Source organism: Mizuhopecten yessoensis, unplaced genomic scaffold, assembly GCF_002113885.1.
Source record: "Mizuhopecten yessoensis strain PY_sf001 unplaced genomic scaffold, ASM211388v2 scaffold4663, whole genome shotgun sequence".
Lineage (NCBI taxonomy): Eukaryota > Metazoa > Mollusca > Bivalvia > Pectinida > Pectinidae > Mizuhopecten > Mizuhopecten yessoensis.
The window spans coordinates 150,741-172,147 of record NW_018405659.1 but is presented as its reverse complement, the minus strand read 5'-3'; the positions used below and the strand labels follow the sequence as shown (position 1 = coordinate 172,147).

The 21,407-nt window shown below is 35.4% G+C and overlaps 1 protein-coding gene across 1 annotated transcript in view; it reads right to left on the bottom strand.

Moving 5' to 3' along the window:
- Positions 1–27: 27 nt before the first annotated feature.
- Positions 28–21,407, bottom strand: part of LOC110449576 (potassium voltage-gated channel protein Shal-like) — a 116,313-nt gene continuing 94,933 nt past the window's right edge. The window contains exons 3-4 of the mRNA XM_021496526.1: positions 18,780–18,962; positions 28–9,652 (exon numbers count right to left, since the gene is read on the bottom strand). Coding sequence (XP_021352201.1) covers positions 9,368–9,652; positions 18,780–18,962 — 468 coding nt within the window. The 3' untranslated portion in view covers positions 28–9,367. The remainder of the gene's footprint in view (positions 9,653–18,779; positions 18,963–21,407) is intronic.

Genomic DNA, 21,407 nt, shown 5'->3' with positions numbered 1-21,407 from the left:
AACATCACAAACAATACACGGAAAACATTGAATTGGTAATGTTGGGATTTTATTTGTAATCAAAAATGTAACAACAGGATCCTTCGTTCTACGCCTACTTGCACTTGTCAAATGTACATTTGCCAAAAAAGATGGAAAAAACAGGTGGACAATCAATGTTAATTAATACGTATATATGTACAAGAGTCTGACATTCAGTGTATCACTGTCAAGCCAAGTTCACTTTCATAAATTCACTTACATGGTCGGGGTCAATCCTTATAAACCGCACGCAGGGAGATAAGTCTCACCAACTCATTTGTCTAGTATAGTATCATGTGCTAAAATGCATACGCAAAATAGGACAGTATAGAAGTGAAAAAAAATCATTGGCGAATTAAAAAAAAAATATAAAAAAAATGAAGATATTTTAATCCACGGTTTGAAATTGATGTCTAAACACGGTAGATTAGTTGACCGGTCAATTACAACATCTGTTAGTAATGAATAGCGATCTAGGCTGGCTTAAAATAATATAGCGACATACGCTTCTAGAGACATTGTTTATTAATAAGAATGCCACTATCCACGTAGAAATGTCTTCAATATTATAAAATATGTCTATTTTGATGATTTTATGCGCGATTTTTAGATTTAAGATCTGACCGATATAGACCCTTTGCAGGAACTCCATGCAAACCGTTTACATCTCTTTAGCTTCAACAACATTCATCAGCATCATACATTTACTGGGTTTTGAAAATTCCATAATACCTCTTTTCAGCTGCAATTTAGCTTTAAAAATGTCATACTGAAATGCTAAAGGCGGGTTCGTAGAACACACTTAACACAGAAAGTGTATTGAAAACATTTACAAAACACTTACATGGAAGCAAACACGTTCTTACACTACCACTACATTATGGTAACACACTGTTTGGCAGACAAAGAATAATATACGCTAGAAGCCATTAACATATGGCAAAGAGGGACAGGATAATTAGATTTATTTCAAAAATGTTATTATTAATTAAGTAAAGACGGGAAACGTTTTCTTGTTCTTTCTCATATATCTTAAAATTTTCAGATTTGTACAAAAGTGCTTATGTAAATAGAAATATTTGGCAAACGAAATACTTAAGCCCATAAATGTAATAATTGATTCCGTATCGACATATAAAATACAATGTTGGTACACTGTTTATCTTAAACAGATGTAACCGTCAGTGGTTGAGGAGAGGAACGTTGACAGATAACAAGACAAACTCAATTAAATTACATAAAAACATTTTGAAGTTTTGTACCTTACTCTATGTCTCTTAATTTTACAAGGAGAACAATGATATATGGTGCAGAGCTCTACACATGTTTAAGCTATTTGTAAACCAATTTCACACCCTTCAACAGTTATCCCCTCAAATAGGCACTGCGTGAAGATGCCGAACTGACATACTATTAACCATTACTCGAGTGCGTCGTTTATAATGGAGTTTTAAGTTAAATCAAGAAATGCCCACGGGATAATTATTCTCCCAGTCAAAGGCAGAAAAGTGGCAAAAACGTATATCATCTGGAACATTATCTGAGATGTCATTGAGAATCATTAATATTCGGAAGGTGTCAATAAATGTGCCATTCCTAACCTTGCTTTTTCAAAACGACTTTTCTGATAAGAAGAAATGTATAAGCATATATGTCGATATGACTTCATCTAATTCGAGTTTCAAGCTGCCCGAGAACATGTGGCGTCCCTGTACCCTATTGATACGATGTCTAACACGAACTCAACAACCAGGCATCAATACACATATTCATCTATATATTCATTGCGCTTCCAACCAACGCTAGACTTTTCAATGACCTAACAGGTAAACGAATGTTGGTTCAGGAATGGCCACATACATTCATTCCTAAAATGCTTAACGAAAGAAAAAAGTGTCTGGAAATGTGTAGAGGTACATGTGGAAAGAGGTTCCAACCAGGATATATGTAATCGAGTAAGTAGTAAGTTCTATCCACAATAAAACAACACCACGTGACCTTATGTGATGTCAGTGGTACGACACACGTGTGTTCCCCGTGCTCTGGTAAGTTTCAGTTTCCCTCTATACACACCTGTGCGTTAATAATAATACGAGTTCATATCGGCCTACAAAGCGCTGTGATCTGTTAATGAATTAAAACGATATGTCCCATACAAATCTGTCTGCGTTAAGATTAGATTGTTTATAATGGATGTCAATCTAGAAATTTTTGTCATTCCTAGGTTTGTCAAACTGAACATTTATCATTAGGTTTGTTATACTAAGTGTTAACCCATAATGTGTCTTATACTAGACTTAAATCAAGAAGGTTATTTATACCTTAAATTAATTAAATTTTGTTTTTATATTGAATGCTCATCCAAGTGTGCTACATTTAACTTTAATCCATTCAGTTATTTATCAATTCAGAACGTTTGTTATACTCAATGATAATCCAGAACTTTTGTTATACTTAATGATAATCCAGAACGTTTGTTACACTCAATGATAATCCCGAACGTTTGTTATACTTAATGGTAATCCAGAACGTTTGTTATACTCAATGATAATCAAGAAGGCTTTTTATTTTAATGTTAATCAAAGAGGCTTGTTATAACTAATGCTAATCAAGGAGGTTTATTATACTCAATGTTATTCAAGGAGGTTTGTTATGCTAAAAGTTAATCAAGAGGCTTTTTATGCTAAAAGTTAAATAAGAAGGTTTGTTATACTAAAACTAATCAAAAGGGTTTATTATACTAAACGTTAATCAGGAAGGTTTGTTATGCTAAAAGTTAATCAAGAAAGAAGGGTTGTTATACTAAATGTTAATCAAGAAGGTTTGTTATGCTTAAAGTTAATCAAGAAGGGTTGTTATACAAATTTGTTAATCAAGAAGGTTTGTAATTCTAAAAGTTAATACTTAATGGTAATCAAGAGGGTTTGTTATACTGAATATTTTTCCATTTATATTGTTCAATTCAAGTTACACCTGTATAGAAGTATATTTCAAAGTAAAAACCTGCTAATCTACCGTCTCCTCTGTACATCTTCTATAGTGTCCATTTACATTTCTTGAGTATATTTGTTTATGAGTCCCATATGCTCTTTTTCTTGATTATACTTCTGGATGTTCAAAACAACGAGGTTTCACCGTGTTTTGTGTTTTGTTAAATAGTTTTATTTTGTTTTGTTTCAAATAGTATACAAATTTGTAATCATGATCTTTCAGCAAAAACAAACATAAAGAGGCAGTTTGCCATTTAATGTGTTAAAATATAAGTATAGTCATATTTGAAAGTGTGGGGAATACAACCATTTGTGATCATACTTTTAATGTAACGACAAGTTGTAAAGTTGCATCAAAATATCAACATACTTTTATGCACATGAAATTATAATTCTTTCCAAACTAGATATATATTAATGATATAATTCGTATTTTTCCCAGTAATTTCTTTTTATTTGGGATATTTCTGGTTTACTTATTGCCATGGTATGCTTGATTTATCACGATTCTGGTTTCAGATCAGATCTACGCAGGTAAAATGGAACTGACTAAATGTAAGTGAGCCACAATCGTGTAAACTAACAATTACATTAATGACACACACTTAAAGATATATATTGCCTTACTATTGTTTTTGTTAGAGAAGTATTTCCCTTAAACCGTTTTAATCAGCATCATCAGATAAACCAGAATAACTCACGTGTTAAAAATAAATGCATTCTAGAGCAGAGTTAATACATTTCATCAAATTCAGTTAAGTGTAAATTGCTTTTGTACAAATTTACATTCCAACGACTCCTTTGTACAGAAAGGTAACATACATCCTTAATGCTGACGAAGTATAACATGCACTCCTTTTTATGGACCAAATTCAATTTAAGAAAATCTGTTGTTTTATGCTGTACGCGTTATTAATAGTTACAAACAAATATTATGTTGAACCAAATCAAGATGACATCACGACTAGACCGGAAGTAGTTGGTGAGCGAGAATACACACTGTCAAGAGAACAACATTAAACATACGGTGTTTTTTTCATACATTAGAATATAAGTAAAACAAGTTGTGTCGGTACTGTTATCGTGAGGTCCTGACCTTGGCGAACGGCACAGGAGCAACTATCGTGGTGAATATTTTGGCATATGTAAGTTTGTTCTTTCTTCTTGTACCAACTGAAACTCTAACCTCACTGTTTCTGTTAGTTCTAATAGTCATCAAAACCAATTGATGCGTTTTAAGTCTAAGCTGCCTTGGAAACTTTCTAGTGTCTGTGAATTTTCGACAAGGAACATTCTTTCCGTTCATTTCGGAGCTAAAACTACATAATCAATTGGTCATATACTATGAGCAAGAGTTTATATTATACAACAGATGAAATATCAACAGCAGTGGTATGACACCATTAGGGTGGCATGATAAAGGTTGAAACAACACTCATAAGAAACAAGGCGATTAGTTTAAAATAAAGACATTTTCTTATACAATGGACAGAGCTAATTTACCCTCCCTTCTACCTACATTTTTGACAGATGTAAAGCAAATCCAGCGACAACACATTGGTATCCGGCACGTGTGCCGTGTAAACACGTAAATAGCGATGCTACACTATTAACCGCATGTTAACGACCAGTTATTGGTATTTGTGCTAAAGATATATACTCGGTTAGAAAATGACTTATTGTAGATATCCAAATATTAACCCATGGTATACATTTAAGAAATATTAACCAAGATGAAAAAATCATGCGATAATTTCAGGAATACTAAGCTTATTTTTTTCCTTGACGCGTTTTGTTTTCTTTCGACAACTGTGATATAAATAAAAAAAAACAAATAATTATTATAAAAAAAATTTTTCATTGAAACTTTCTTCATTCATTTCAATGCTCTACATGTTTTGTGTACGTGCATTATTGTAAATAGTTCTAGTGAACTTATGTTAGTGTGCATTCTTCAAATAGCCATTTCTGTATCCTAAACTTTACAGTATTGGTCTACTAAAACCCTTAAATGTGTTCCCTATAATCAAAGGGAATATGGATGCAATGTTCATTGTGTTTCTATTCTTATCCATTATGAAGAAAAACATTCTTACACGCAAAATCTTTCATTTGGATACATAGTGTTTTCCATTATGGATAATATCACGTTTAGTTAAGCATAGTTATCACATTTTGCATCAGATTATGCAGCCACAGTCAGCCATGAGGTCTAGAATGTTTGGAAGTGGTCGAACTCTGGTACACAAATACGGCGCGGGTTCGATTCTCAGCGTCGGGGGTAAGCTGTGTCAGACTTACAAATGGGTTCTTAACACCGTTATATAAATAAAATAATTCTACATAACATTGGAAAATTATCACTTCTTTGCATTTTAGGAAATATTATATTATGGAAGTGAAATCAAATTATTACAGAACGATAAGAAAAATACCTTACAGGAGTTTCAACTGTTACAACGAAATAACACTACTTTGTTTTTATTCTATAGTGCTGAAAGCAGGAGCAAATATTTAATATTGTTAATTTTTTTTTATAAACAAACCGTACTAATAGTGGACAATAATGGATATTATCAAGAATTGGGATGATATTATAATGTACTTAAAACTGTCTTCATTTTATGCCTAAAAAATAGATCAAATCCTTGTCTAAATTTTGAACTGTTGTACAACTATTAAAAAAACGACTTTAGATACTGATTTGTTGTATACTAACTCAAACATGAACGTATTTACTTTATCCTTATCAGCGTTTCCTTTTTTTTTTTTTATTATTATTAATTGATGACGTTATTAAAAACTATTAAGGCAATTTCTTCATGTTAATCATGTTTATCATGTTTAAAATGCTTAATCTAAACAATAGACTATCAAGTAGAATTTATTTTTGGCATAACCATTTTTGGATAAAATAATGATATTTTGTATATCTGAATGGTAGTTCAGGAGGAACAAAGAAAATGAACAGATCAAGAATAGGTTAAGCTCCGGTAATTGCTGAAAATAAAACCAATACCTATTATAGTAAGTATTATGTAAGACCACTGGACGAGCCCAATCCAGGATCCAATGGCCCCTGTTTGTACAAGTATGACTTCCATACATAATGTTTCTTCACATTTACGTTAACAAGCTCAAGTAAAAGTACGCGCTTGCAATTGTAGATACAAAGAATGATGTTTAAAAATGTTGTTAAGTTCACACCACCTTCTTCCCTTGAATCTCTTCAATCAAGCTTGGTTTAAAATAAAATATGTATAACGCCAACTTGTTTCTGAGAACAAAATTGATTAATAAAAAAGGATGAACCGGCGAACTCTGTGTAACAGGCTAAGCTCAAAGAGTGTCTCTGTCCAGTTTGGCTAAAACAAATAAACACAAACAAAGTGAATTTTGGTGTGGCGATATGGTTAAGATGATGCATGCGCGATTTAAAAACACATAACTTGCGGCTCAATTTGGAAATGTATTATCCGAGTATTCAGTGCAAAACCAATGTTAAGAGGTAGTATTTTTTGACGTCGTTAAAGAGAAAACAAAACTATCCTACACTGACGAACACAGCGGGAGATGTTCACAATGATGCTATATCTTGCTGCAACAAGTTTTGTGTCCAACACTTGCCATCCGACAATAAAGTCGAGATATCCGAGATCGTATTAGCGAAGTTCGACTATAATCTTAGTGCTACATCAATCTCCACACAAGTGGCATCGACGAACACCTAAAAGACACAAAGCCGAAATAAGCTCGAAGTGGCGTCATCATTTTGTGTGCATGTGGTCAATGTCACACTAAATTTCACACAAAGAGTAGGATGAAGTCCTGACGGAATTTATGCCGGTGTCGTCTTTGTTTTGCAACAGATATAATGTTATATTAGTTTCAATTATTTATAACTATTGTTACATATATATATATCTACTGCATAACCAACCGCTTTTGGTTTCTTATTCAATTATGACGTCATTGAACTCTGTCCTAATCGGAATAAACTACTCCGTTTGATTCCAAATGACGTGTAACTATAGATCGCATAAGGAATTACAAGCAGTAGTGAACGGCACCTCGGCGTGTGTGGCACACTTACTTCATAAGCAATATTTGCATTAAAAAAATAGATAAAAAAGTCACAGCCAGAAAATGGACAACCTTAGCAAAGGTATATATATCCATTGACCGTTTAAGTGGGAAACTACCGTACTTTCCCCATATCATTTCACTCATTCATTTCAGTATAACCGTAATTTTCTCGTAATATCACACAAAATGTTAAATGATATTGAAGCAAAAATGTAAAAGAAAACGTGTTTGATGTAAAAAAGCTAACAATATGAAGATGATCATTAACCTTCACTGTTATATACATGTTTAAATCCCGCGTGGGCAAAGTTACAAACTACTAGTACGCAAGGAGCACGTGTAGCTGGATTTAAAACAAACCTCTCATATTCAAGTACACAACTGGTTATAATCACCTACTCCAAATATTTAAAAGACTTTGACTTCTTATCAGAAATCGGTTCTAAATCAACACATTTTTTAAAAACGTTTTAAATGTTTGTATTCTGCTAAAGGCAACATGCTTTAAGTCTGTTGCAAAGGTAGGCTTGCAATACATATTTTGGAAATGAGTCGAGGTCGCAAGAGTTGCTTTGGGTAGCATTCCAGACGCTTTCTGTCGTTGCAAAGAAACGACTTTTAATATAAGAAATATTCGAATGATTTGAGTTCGATGTGGAATGGAAGATATTGTCTTAATCCAAAAATGTTTAACAAAATATATGAATATGTTCACGAAACCAGAATTGAGACGGCGTCAATTTCAAAATATACGGACTTTTCCAAGACTTGATTAGAGAAAAGAATGAAAGGAACTGATCTCACGTTTCTCAGATACAAAATTTGAAACTAGTTTTGCTATCCAAATCTACTTGTTCTAAAATGCTATATTAAACATATTTCACTAAGATGACAGCTCTAATAGAATTCATTCAATGAAAACGACTACCATTTTGTCAAGGAAGATAATTGTCACACGTTTATATGTCAAAAAATCCTATTTTGATATTATTTAGTTACGAGACCTTCTAAAATTGTGCTTAATTCAGTTGAAAATGAGAAAACGTCTGTATAGTCTGGATTGCTACCCTTTTACAGGGAGATACTTTTTAATTATGGTGTCTGCGAATGGATATCATCGAATAACATACGCACTGTCCAATCACTGATAAAAGTAGCATCACTCCTTGGATATCACAAGACCAGTAAATCGACGACAATTAAGACAAGAAAACTTAAACCAAGAGAAAAAAGTTAATTATCATATACCATTTGTTAAGAAATTTAACATGATAAAATAGCTATAAAAAACTGAATGTTCATACATATCATTCAAACAAGGGTTTCAGGAAAGCATGTAATGAGATCATTATGGATTAGGAGTATACAAAAATGTAAACACTATATCTACAGCATTATGGAAGTGAAAACAATCTCACATGATATGAAAGAATGTGAAGTATGGTATTGAAAGTAGAGTTCAGGTATTGTATGAATCGTATGTTCCTGTGTTACCTTTCTCTGGTATCATTTTTTCTTCTTATTCCAGGAACAATCACACCTACTGATTTATCGCCATACTATTTGGATAGTGGGAAACACATCGAAAAAACAACTGGTATCCGCGAAACATTCCGATACTTAGGCCAACAACTTGAAAGGTAACTTNATCATGACAATACGGCCTAGGACATGGAAACCTGGCATCATGACAATACGGCCTAGGACATGGAAACCTGGCATCATGACAATACGGCCTAGGACATGGAAACCTGGCATCATGACAATACGGCCTAGGACATGGAAACCTGGCATCATGACAATACGGCCTAGGACATGGAAACCTGGCATCATGACAATACGGCCTAGGACATGGAAACCTGGCATCATGACAATACGGCCTAGGACATGGAAAACTGGCATAATCTGCCCCTGTTTACGACCCGAACCCTTCTATATCTCCTTTGATTAATTCCTGTTCAGCTTTTGATTGAAAAGCTCAGAAGAGTGATTTAAGCAAGAACAAATTCCCTTATGTCCTCAAAAGACTTCATTGATGTATATTTTGGAATATAACCATTCTTTTTAAAGCTCTTTGCTCAGGAATTTCCAGTTTCAGAAAAAAAGATAGTATTTTCAACTACACTTGTATTCGCTTAATCTACAACTCAAACGTGAACTTTTTTTTCTTGAATCGTGAATGTATCGAATATCGATCGCACTGTGATAAACCTGGAGTCTCAATCACAACACGCCATTTTTACATTTCTATCTATATCCCTATCCTGTTATCACAAGGTAGAAATCCGTATGACGTTCCCTGGGTTCTGTGCCAGCCCCGGATTAGGACTGCCGTATTTGGGTGATGTAGTACCGCTCGTACTCTGGGTTTGGGCTGATTCGGTCTCTGGGGTGGTGCTTGGCGTGGGAAGGGTCACAATAGCTGTGGTGACCGTTAACGTATTGTTAGGTTTGTTGTTCGTAGATGTGCCAACAGCGTTTAAACTCGATCTCGACGATCTATTTATAGTTGGCATACGAATCTGTATATCATTCATATCATCCTTGTGTGCTTCCTGCAAAGGGGAAAAAAGAAATATAATACAATTAAAATATTGAACATTAATGCTGATTGAAAAGGTTACCCGCCTTGTAGTTATATATACATCCGCAAAAAAACCCTTAATGTTATGGTTAATTATTTTTGCGACGTCATTTGATACAAATTGAAAGATGGAAAAATACCTCTGCGGTAACAGAGTAACAAGTTTCAAGGAGGAAAGCGATCTGTCCGTGGTAAACGTGTCCTTGCGTCACCAGATGTACACCGTTTCACACACATAGTTGTTCACATAACAACATATCGTCAACATAGTTCATATCAATACTCAATACAAACACGATTAGATTCTGACTATCAATCTTTCGATAAGTATACCTATTTGTAAAAAGGCTGTACACTGAATTGCAACACTCATATGTGACAAGGGCTATATATACATTGACATGGTGTCAATTTTGTTATCAATAGAGGAAAGGGCTGATGAACTCCATAACTGTTAACCTGAAGGTTCCTACCTTTAAATGTCAGCTTAAGTTAACATCCAGCACATGTACACACTACGCTGTTCCCAGGGATCTTAACTCTAGTCACAAGAATCATTGAGGGTCTTCCTCGAATGTTTCCGTTATTTAGTGAGAGTTATTTATTTGTCACCTGCAAACCTGTTCCTTGCCATCACCGATAGAGTAGAATATCTGTCTAACCTCCAACAACTTTCTTACCGTCAATGACAATGTAGAAAATATCTCTCTAAAATTGTTTTAAATTGAGCATGCTATAGTTGAATAGGTTATGTCTTTATGACTAAGATGGCCCTGCTTCTCTCCCCAATCCGTTATATACCATTCATTATGCGTATCTAGAACTTTATTGTCTACATTTAATTAGACATTGGAATACGTCTTACTCTGAGGTTATTTCAGTCAGTGGCATTGTGAAATACGCGCCTCCGTTAAATACCATGCATACCGTAAATACATGTAGCCTTTTGAAATGTGCGAATCACGCGATCGTCTATCTTACCGTCAGTTATAATGTTTTCCACTTCTCCCTGACCGTCTGTTATACAGTAGACTTATAGTTGGCTATAATGTATTACACTTCTCTCTGACCGTCTGTTATACAGTAGACTTATCGTCAGATATAATGTATTCCACTTCTCTCTGACCATCTGTTATACAGTAGACTTATCGTCGGCTATAATGTATTCCACTCTCTGACCGTCTGTTATACAGTAGACTTATCGTCAGTTATAATGTATTCCACTTCTCTCTGACCGTCTGTTATACGGTACACTTATCGTCAGTTATAATGTATTCCACTTCTCTCTGACCGTCTGTTATACAGTTAACTTATCGTCAGCTATAATGTATTACACTTCTCTCTGACCGTCTAGATCTGTAATACAGTAGACTTATCGTCAGCTATAATGTACTCCACTTCTCTCTGACCGTCTGTTATACAGGAGACTTATCGTCAGCTATAATGTATTCTACTTCTCTCTGACCGTCTGTTATAAAGTAGACTTATCGTCTGCTATAATTTATTCCATTTCTCTCTGACCGTTTGTTTCAGAGTAGACTTATCGTCAGCTATATTTAACTACACTTCTCTCTGACCGTCTGTTATACAGTAGACTTATCGTCAGCTATAATGTATTCTACTTCTCTCTGACCGGCTGTTATACAGTAGACTTTTCGTCAGCTATGATGTATTCCGCTTCTCTATGTCCGTCTATTATACAGTAGACTTACCGTCAGCTATAATGTATTCCACTGCTCTCTGACCGTCTGGAATACAGTAGACTTATAGTCAGCTATGATGTATTCCACTTTTCTCTGACCGTCTGTTATAAAGTAGACTTATCCTCAGCTATAATGTATAACGCTTCTCTCTGACCGTCTGTAATACAGTAGACTTATCGTCAGCTATGATGTATTCCACTTCTCTATGTCCGTCTATTATACAGTAGACTTATCGTCAGCTATAATGTATTCCACTTCTCTCTGACCGTCTATTATACAGTAGACTTATCGTCAGTTATAATGTATTCCACTTCTCTCTGAACGTCTGTTATACAGAAGACTTATCGTCGGCTATAACGTATTCCAATTCTCTCTGACGGTCTGTTATACAGTAGACTAATCGTCAGCTATAATGTATTCCACTTCTCTCTGACCGTCTGTTATACAGTAGACTTATCGTCAGCTATGATGTATTCCACTTTTCTCTGACCGTCTGTTATACAGTAGACTTAGCGTCAGCTATAATGTATTCCAATTCTCTCTGACCGTCTGTTATACAGTAGACTTATCGTCGGCTTTAATGTATTCCACTTCTCTCTGACCGTCTGTTATACAGTAGACTTATCGTCAGCTATAATGTATTCCACTACTCTCTGACGGTCTGTTATACAGTAGACTTATCGTCAGCTATGATGTATTCCACTTTTCTCTGACCGGCTGTTATACAGTAGACTTATCGTCAGCTATAATGTATTCCACATTCTCTGCCCGTCTTTTATACAGAAGACTTATTGTCGGCTATAATGTATTCCACTTCTCTCTGAACGTCTGTTATACGGTACACTTATCGTCAGCTATAATGTATTCCACTTCTCTCTGTCCGTCTGTTATACAGTAGACTTATCGTCAGCTATAATGTATTCCACATTCTCTGACCGTCTTTTATACAGAAGACTTATTGTCGGCTATAATGTATTCCACTTCTCTCTGAACGTCTGTTATACGGTACACTTATCGTCAGCTATAATGTATTCCACTTCTCTCTGACCGTCTTTTATACAGTAGACTTATCGTCAGCTATAATGTATTACACTTCTCTCTGTCCGTCTATTATACAGTAGAGTTATCGTCAGCTATAATGCATTCCACTTCTCTCTGACCGTCTGTTATACAGTAGACTTATCGTCAGCAATAATGTATTACACTTCTCTCTGTCCGTCTATTATACAGTAGACTTATCGTCGGCTATAATGTATTCCACTACTCTCTGATCGTCTGTTATACAGTATACTTGTCGTCAGTTATAATGTATTCCAGTTCTCTCTGACCGTCTATTATACAGTAGACTGATCGTCGGCTATAACGTATTCCACTTCTCTCTGACCGTCTGTTATACAGTAGACTTATCGTCAGCTATAATGTATTCCACTTCTCTCTGGCTGTCTGTTAGACAGTATACTTTTCGTCAGTTATAATGTATTCCACTTCTCTCTGACCGTCTGTTATACAGTAGACTTATCGTCGGCTATAATGTATTCCACTACTCTCTGATCGTCTGTTATACAGTATACTTGTCGTCAGTTATAATGTATTCCAGTTCTCTCTGGCCGTCTATTATACAGTAGACTGATCGTCGGCTATAATACAGTAGACTTATCGTCAGCTATAATGTATTACACTTCTCTCTGACCGTCTGCTATACAGTAGACTTATCGTCGGCTATAATGTATAACACTTCTCTCTGACCGTCTGTTATACAGTAGACTTAGCGTCAGCTATAATGTATTCCACTTCTCTCTGACCGTCTGTTATACAGTAAACTTATCGTCGGCTATAATGTAGTCCACTTCTCTTTGACCGTCTGTTATACAGTAGACTTATCGTCAGCTATAATGTATTACACTTCTCTCTGTCCGTCTGTTATTCAGTAGACTTATCGTCAGCTATAATGTATTACACTTCTCTCTGACCGTCTGCTATACAGTAGACTTAACAGTAGACTTATCGTCAGCTATGATGTATTCCACTTCTCTCTGACCGTCTGTTTTACAGTACACTTATCGTCGGCTATAATGTTGTCCACTTCTCTTTAACCGTCTGTTATACAGTAGACTTATCGTCGGTTATAATGTAGTCCACTTCTCTCTGACCGTCTGTTATACAGTAATGTATTCCACTTCTCTCTGTCCGTCTATTATACAGTAGACTTATCGTCGGCTATAATGTATTCCCCTTCTCTCGGACCGTCTGTTATACAGTAGACTTATTCCAATTCTCTCTGACCGTCTGTTATACAGTAGACTTGTCGTCAGTTATAATGTATTCCCCTTCTCTCTGACCGTCTGTTATACAGTAGTCTTGTCGTCAGTTATAATGTATTCCACTTCTCTCTGACCGTCTGTAATATAGTAGACTTATCGTCGGCTATAATGTATTCCACTTCTCTCGGACCGTCTGTTATACAGTAGACTTATTCCAATTCTCTCTGACCGTCTGTTATACAGTAGACTGATCGGCAGTTATAATGTATTCCACTTCTCTCTGACCGGCTGTTATACAGTAAACTTATCGTCGGCTATAATGTATTCCACTTCTCTCGGACCGTCTGTTATACAGTAGACTTATTCCAATTCTCTCTGACCGTCTGTTATACAGTAGACTGATCGGCAGTTATAATGTATTCCACTTCTCTCTGACCGTCTGCTATACAGTAGACTTATCGTCAGCTATAATGTATCTATAATGTATTCCACTTCTCTCTGACCGTCTGTAATATAGTAGACTTATCGTCGGCTATAATGGATTCCACTTCTCTCTGACCGTCTGTTATACAGTAGTCTTGTCGTCAGTTATAATGTATTCCACTTCTCTCTGACCGGCTGTTATACAGTAAACTTATCGTCGGCTATAATGTAGTCCACTTCTCTTTAACCGTCTGTTATACAGTAGACTTAACGTCAGCTATAATGTATTACACTTCTCTCTGTCCGTCTGTTATTCAGTAGACTTATCGTCAGCTATAATGTATTCCCCTTCTCTCTGACCGTCTGTTATACAGTAGGCTTATCGTCAGCTATAATGTATTCCACTTCTCTCTGACCGTCTGTTTTACAGTAAACTTATCGTCGGCTATAATGTTGTCCACTTCTCTTTGACCGTCTGTTATACAGTAGACTTATCGTCAGCTATAATGTATTCCACTTCTCTCTGACCGTCTGCTATACAGTAGACTTATCGTCTGCTATAATGTATTCCACTTCTCTCTGACCGTCTGTAATATAGTAGACTTATCGTCGGCTATAATGTATTCCACTTCTCTCTGACCGTGTGTTATACAGTAGACTTATCGTCAGCTATAATGTATTCCACTCCTCTCTGACCGTCTGTTATACAGTAGACTTGTCGTCAGTTATAATGTATTCCACTTCTCTCTGACCGTCGGTTATACAGTAGACTGATCGTCAGCTATAATGTATTCCAATTCTCTCTGACCGTCTGTTATACAGTAGACTTGTCGTCAGTTATAATGTATTCCACTTCTCTCTGACCGTCTGTAATACAGTAGACTGATCGTCAGCTATAATGTATTCCAATTCTCTCTGACCGTCTGTTATACAGTAGACTTGTCGTCAGTTATAATGTATTCCACTTCTCTCTGACCGTCTGTAATACAGTAGACTTATCGTCAGCTATAATGTATTCCACTCCTCTCTGACCGTCTGTTATACAGTAGACTTGTCGTCAGTTATAATGTATTCCACTTCTCTCTGACCGTCTGCTATACAGTAGACTTATCGTCAGCTATAATGTATTCCGCTTCTCTCTGACCGTCTGTTTTACAGTAAACTTATCGTCGGCTATAATGTTGTCCACTTCTCTTTAACCGTCTGTTATACAGTAGACTTAACGTCAGCTATAATGTATTACACTTCTCTCTGATCGTCTGTTATACAGTAGACTTATCGTCAGATATAATGTATTACACTTCTCTCTGACCGTCTGTTATACAGTAGAAAACATGTCTTCATTGAAGCTTTGTTTCCTAACGTCCTTAAATAAAGTAAAATATGTGATTTCTTCTAACCTCTGTCTGAGCGTCAGTTATGTAGTGTAATGTTTCTCACTCAAACCTCGTACTATACATATGTGTCTTCCTCTCAAACGAGTCCTATACAATGCAGTTCTCTTACTAGCCTTTTCTCAGAAGTATAATCAATGAGAAAATGAATGTTATATGTGTATCTTACCTTTTTTTGTACTAGGAGAATGAGCAAATATTACCCAACCCCTCTCCTTAGCTGTTTTAATAAGAAAGATTAGGTACGGACAAATTTCTTATAATAATACCAGTTCAACTCTTCTAGACGCCCTGTTAGTTTATTCACCGAATATCAAGTATATCATTGTTCGTGCTGCAACGAAGTACCAAATACTTTACACAAAAATTGTGATAAATCTTTGACTTACGGTATCATTATTCAAATTGAGCCAGATTTCACTCATTTTTCCAATTAAAAATGCATAACTCTTAAATTTCTTAGATATAATTAATTTTTGAGCGTTACAATATGAACTAGTGAAATATCTTTTCGCTTTATTGCCCAAAAGGTATATTAATTATAACATGGACCTTATTTCTACTGATACATTTGATTAAAATAACTGCAAACTGCTAATTCACAGAAATTTAATTAAGAAAGTATTACAAAATCAATTTTGAAAGTAAAATTTCAAACATATCATAAGGTTATGAAAAGAATTCTATTATAATAGTCAAAAAAACAATTTGAGTGAAATCAAATGCATAATATGAAACTATCAAAATTGCATTCCTGGTTTAAAAAAACGTGCAGTGTTATTTTAAAACCCCGATCATCATCATTTGTTAAAATGATGACCGGGATACAACAACACGTATCAACATGCTTTAAACAGTACGGAAGAAAAGACACAACGCCAAAAGGTAAGGAAGAGGAAAAAGTCGTGCGGTTACGATGCAAGCCACGGTGTTAACTGTAACATAGAAAACAAAGTCAACTCATTGCAGATGTAAGCATGCAAAGCGAATATCGATCTAAATTGTATAACTTGTTAAATAATGACAAAAGTAAATTGACATATTCCAATCTTAGAGGAAAGAACTAAACATAATTACACTGTAATACTCCCTCGGGGTCATATCCCCTGTTATAGGGAGCAAGGTTGTTGTCGAGATATTTAACTACGGAAATAATTCGGCAAACTTAAGGGATGAAAAAATAGCCGCTCCCTAGACAACGTGCACGGTGTCACACCGGATGTCCCCATTGTCAGACAGTCGCAGAAATAAACCAGTTGGAAATAAGTAGAAAGCGAGGACGATATTTCGTCAACAGATAACCTTACCTTACTTACTAAATATCTCCGATGTGATGAAAACCTACGAGCGCAACAGCCAGTACTTCGCCCTTTGGGATCCAGGGAAGTCAATGAGGGATCCGGGGAGGGCGGGGCTGTCTCCGATGGCTTACTCGTAAGGGCTCCGTTATATGCCAGTTCTATATCTCCGAATTCACGGTCCTACAAAAGGGCACATTGGTTCTAGAGTTGCCTTGCGCCCTAACTTTGATCTGGGAAACTAAAACTGCATCTTCTTTCGTGATATCCAGGTTCGTTCGTAGACGCATACGTGAATTTTATTTTACTGTTCAAGGAAGGCCAATGTATTCTCCCCCAAAAGCAACAGGTTTATTTGTTTTTACATATTACTGCAAGTGGGGTAGCGTAAACATGTATTCTATGCGCGTGTAACTTCAAACAAGACCTGTGGGCAAAGTGAAACCTTGTTAGTTCAGCTACCTTAAATTCCAGTTAAAACGACTTTCAGTTAAAGGATAAGAATAAAGGGACAATTCTAGATCGAAAATGGAGATAACTTCTCACAAAACACTATGGATAACAGGACAACCGGATTTCTGGTAGCTGGAATTACAAGGCTCCTCTCAATTATTAATATGATATGAAAAGTACCACAAGTACCGTGTCTTTGTTACATTCCTAGGTGAGAAAGAGAAAATTGACATGATGACATTACATTGTGGATTGTTTAGTTTAATCTTTAACAGAACGACACGATTGGCCTGACTTGATACGAATTAAAAGAAGTGTTACATATCTAGTAGAGTCGAAAACCATACATTCGATAAACGTGTTAATATTTTCTCATAGAAAGAAAATAAAAAAGATGTGATATCATAAAAAAGAACATTCTTTCAATTCAACAAAAAAATATGCTTTCTAACCCACATTTTTCTCTCCGTTAGTGGTAAATAATTAGCTTTAATTAGACAGTCGATGAGTCAGTATGTACCTGAACACTGGATTTCTACAAGGGGATTAAGCAGCCGTTATAAGCAGATATAGTAAATACTACGGGAATCACGTGGAGACAACTAGGCTTTCAAACCGTCACTACTCAATTCTACTGCCGCCCTAGAGAGTGCATGTGATGATAGACAGATTTACATAGTCCTAAGAGTGGTAATAGATTAGTTCAGAATTAATATGAACATGCAAAAGCAAGTAGATTTTGAAACATTTCTTTTTCGACGAAATCATGGATTAAAAAATACACTTTTTGTGAGTGTTTAGTCTTATGTACAGAAACCAGTTTCGAACGAAATTGAATTGTTGTTCCTTCGATTAAAATTTATCAATTCATAAAAGTTATTTCACCATTTTTTTGTCAGAAGTAACAGACAAGCTCCGCACTTAATCAAATAATACGTTTTTTTTATATTTTCTTCTTTAACTAGAAAGTTAGGCTTTAAGGTTTCCACACTCCAATCATATGCATTCTCAGGTGTATGCTTCGCCTGTGAATATATATATAGAAACGAAAGCAAGAAAAGACAAGCACTCCGTTAGGGTACAATTGCAAGGAAAAGGTTCAAGATATCAAAACGACGTTGCTGAAATATTAATATATGCCCACTCACCATCCCTATTTTAACTTTTTCGACAACGTCATTCCGGCCTTACCTTCCCAAAACACTTATAGTCATCACTCCCTAACCCAGGATACAGTGCTTTATACTAAACACATTTCATATCATAACCATATAGTATCGGATATATACACGTATAATATGTAACATTTTTCTACTCCACTACAGAGAGGAAGACATTTCCCATACACGTCATTGTTCGCAGTGTAATTGTGTAAGATTTGCATGTGAAACGATAGTCTACTAACTATCATGTAATAATGATTAGCAGGCATAAATCCCATGCAATATACGTGTACATGAACTATGATATATATATATATATATGGCGCACATTTCAAGGCAGACTGGGTGTTGTTTGGGTACGGACTGAGTCCGCCGCCGGCAGACGGCGCTCTTGGTGACCTACCGTGGTTTTCTCTAAACAATGCAGTAGATGGTGGTGCTGCATCTCTAGCATATTTTGTTTACTGTCGTCTAACTCCACGCCACTTTCACGCGCTCGTCGAGCTTCCTCTGCCCGTTTCTTGCTGTGGAGGAACGCTGCTCCACTGGACTTTTTAGCCATGTGGATTCGAGCCTGTCGAGCTTTCTGTAAAATAAAAGATGTGATAGACTATAAGACTCTGTCATATGTACCGGAGGTGGATGGATAATTCCTCCCGAGGGGATCATAAATTGGGGTAAAACCCGAGGCTTTGGTTTATGATCCCAAGAAGGAATTCTCTATCCACCTACCGTTACATATGGAAGAGTATTTTTCTCTCATATCGACCATTAAAAAACAAATTCTTCACCTCTCAATGCCCACAGACGGTCGCCATCTTCCAGTTTTATAAATACTTTCTCTGTGGTTTAAAAACAAAAATAGCAGTAGAAATGAATTATCTATACCCTCAAACCGCAACATTGTTGCACGCATAAAAACAACACATTTCCATGAAACCTCTATGGTTTAGTTGTTATTCAATTTTCTATTTTCCATACGGCATTTTCTAAGCGTCATCTCTGAACCTCATCGCTACTTACTGTACATCTCATTTAGTGCGTAAAGAAATATAGTTCCTAGTTGAAAACAGAAAACCAACTTATGTTTTTGTTGTCAAATTTTGAATGTTGTAATTAATTAATATAAATGAAATTATAGATACAATTAATATATACAGAGCCGGGCGTAAGTTGTTGACATTGGGAGTTGCTCCCCCTAGTTTTTGTTTTACAATATACTACGCGATGTGAGTAGCCTATGTAAGATAGACTCAGCAAGCATTAAGGTTGAAGATTGAAACCACAACATTGTATGTCTAGCAAAAGTATCTACATATTACATCACGATCTTTTTATAGCCCGATCATTTACATATTAGATTTGTAAAATCTCATTCAGCTTCCATCATTCCCCAGTTATTATTGGTTATCTAGACAATAAGTGAAGATGTACATGTTCTGCCATCATAAAACCACATGACCATTTTAGATTTAAAATTGACCAAAACGATTACAACATCTTTTGTAAGGTCAACTAGAGGAGTATTCATACTTACATTGGTACATATTCGTTCCGCTGAACTTCAAATTATCAAGCTTATCATAGAGGGGAATTTAATGTTTTTGGATTTTGAATTAACCCATTATTTACACATTATCATGGTGGATCGTGAGAAGCCGTCGAAACACCATTACAAATCAGAGGACAGTGGAAGTCTTCTGTGTCAATGACCTTATATCATCTACCGAATGCAACTATCATTCTATATCAACTACAATGTGTTATTGTGGACATATAAGTATTATTCACATTGATATAATTTGACCCTGATTAGAATTTTTAAGGTATTACTATGTCCAATAACTCAAAAAGTCAAGAGCATGAAATCAGAATCTTCAAATTTAACCGTAAGACAAACTCGTGTGATTACAGTTTACCAAACACTAATTACTTTGTACCATACAGCCCTTTCGTCATTCTAGTGCTCATCGCTCATGCTAGGAGCCACAAAGGTGGTAAATCAAGTTCGTCTTAACTACTTTTTAAACAAAAGGGGAGGTGCTTAAAACTCCTTAATTAAATGGATTTCAGAAATCCGAGAGCTGTTTAACATTGTTTGACAATGTCTGATCTCTAACCAATCATTAGTGAATTGTCTGTATTGACAGAAATCCGAGAGCTGTTTAACATTGTTTGACACTGTTTGATTTCTAACTAATAATTAGTGAATTGTCTGTATTGACAGAAATCAGAGTGCTGTTTAACAGTGTTTGACACTGTTTGATTTCTAACTAATAATTAGCGAATTGTCTGTATTGACAGAAATCAGAGTGCTGTTTAAGCGTGTTTGACACTGTCTCATTTCTAACTAATAATTAGCGAATTGTCTGTATTGACAAAAATCAGAGTGATGTTTAACAGTGTTTGACACTGTCTCATTTCTAACTAATAATTAGTGAATTGTCTGTATTGATAGAAATCAGAGTGCAGTTTAACAGTGTTTGACACTGTTTGATTTATAACTAATAATTAGTGAATTATATGTATTGACAAAAATCTTAGTGCCGTTTAACATTGTTTGACACTGTTTCATTTCTAACTAACAAAAATCAGAGTGATGTTTAACATTGTTTGACACTGTTTAATTTCTAACTTATAATTAGGGAATTGTCTGTATTGATAGAAATCTGATTGCTGTTTAACATTGTTTGACACTGTTTGATTTTTAACTAATAATTAGTGAATTATCTGTATTGACAAAAATCTTAGTGCTGTTTAACATTGTTTGACACTGTCTCGTTTCTAACTAATAATTAGTGAATTGTCTGTATTAACAGAAATCAGAGTGATGTTTAACATTGTTTGACACGGTCTGATCTCTAACCAATCATTAGTGAATTGTCTGTATTGACAGAAATCCGAGAGCTGTTTAACATTGTTTGACACTGTTTGATTTTTAACTAATAATTAGTGAATTGTGTGTATTGATAGAAATCAGAGTGCTGTTTAACAGTGTTTGACACTGTCTCATTTCTAACTAATAATTAGC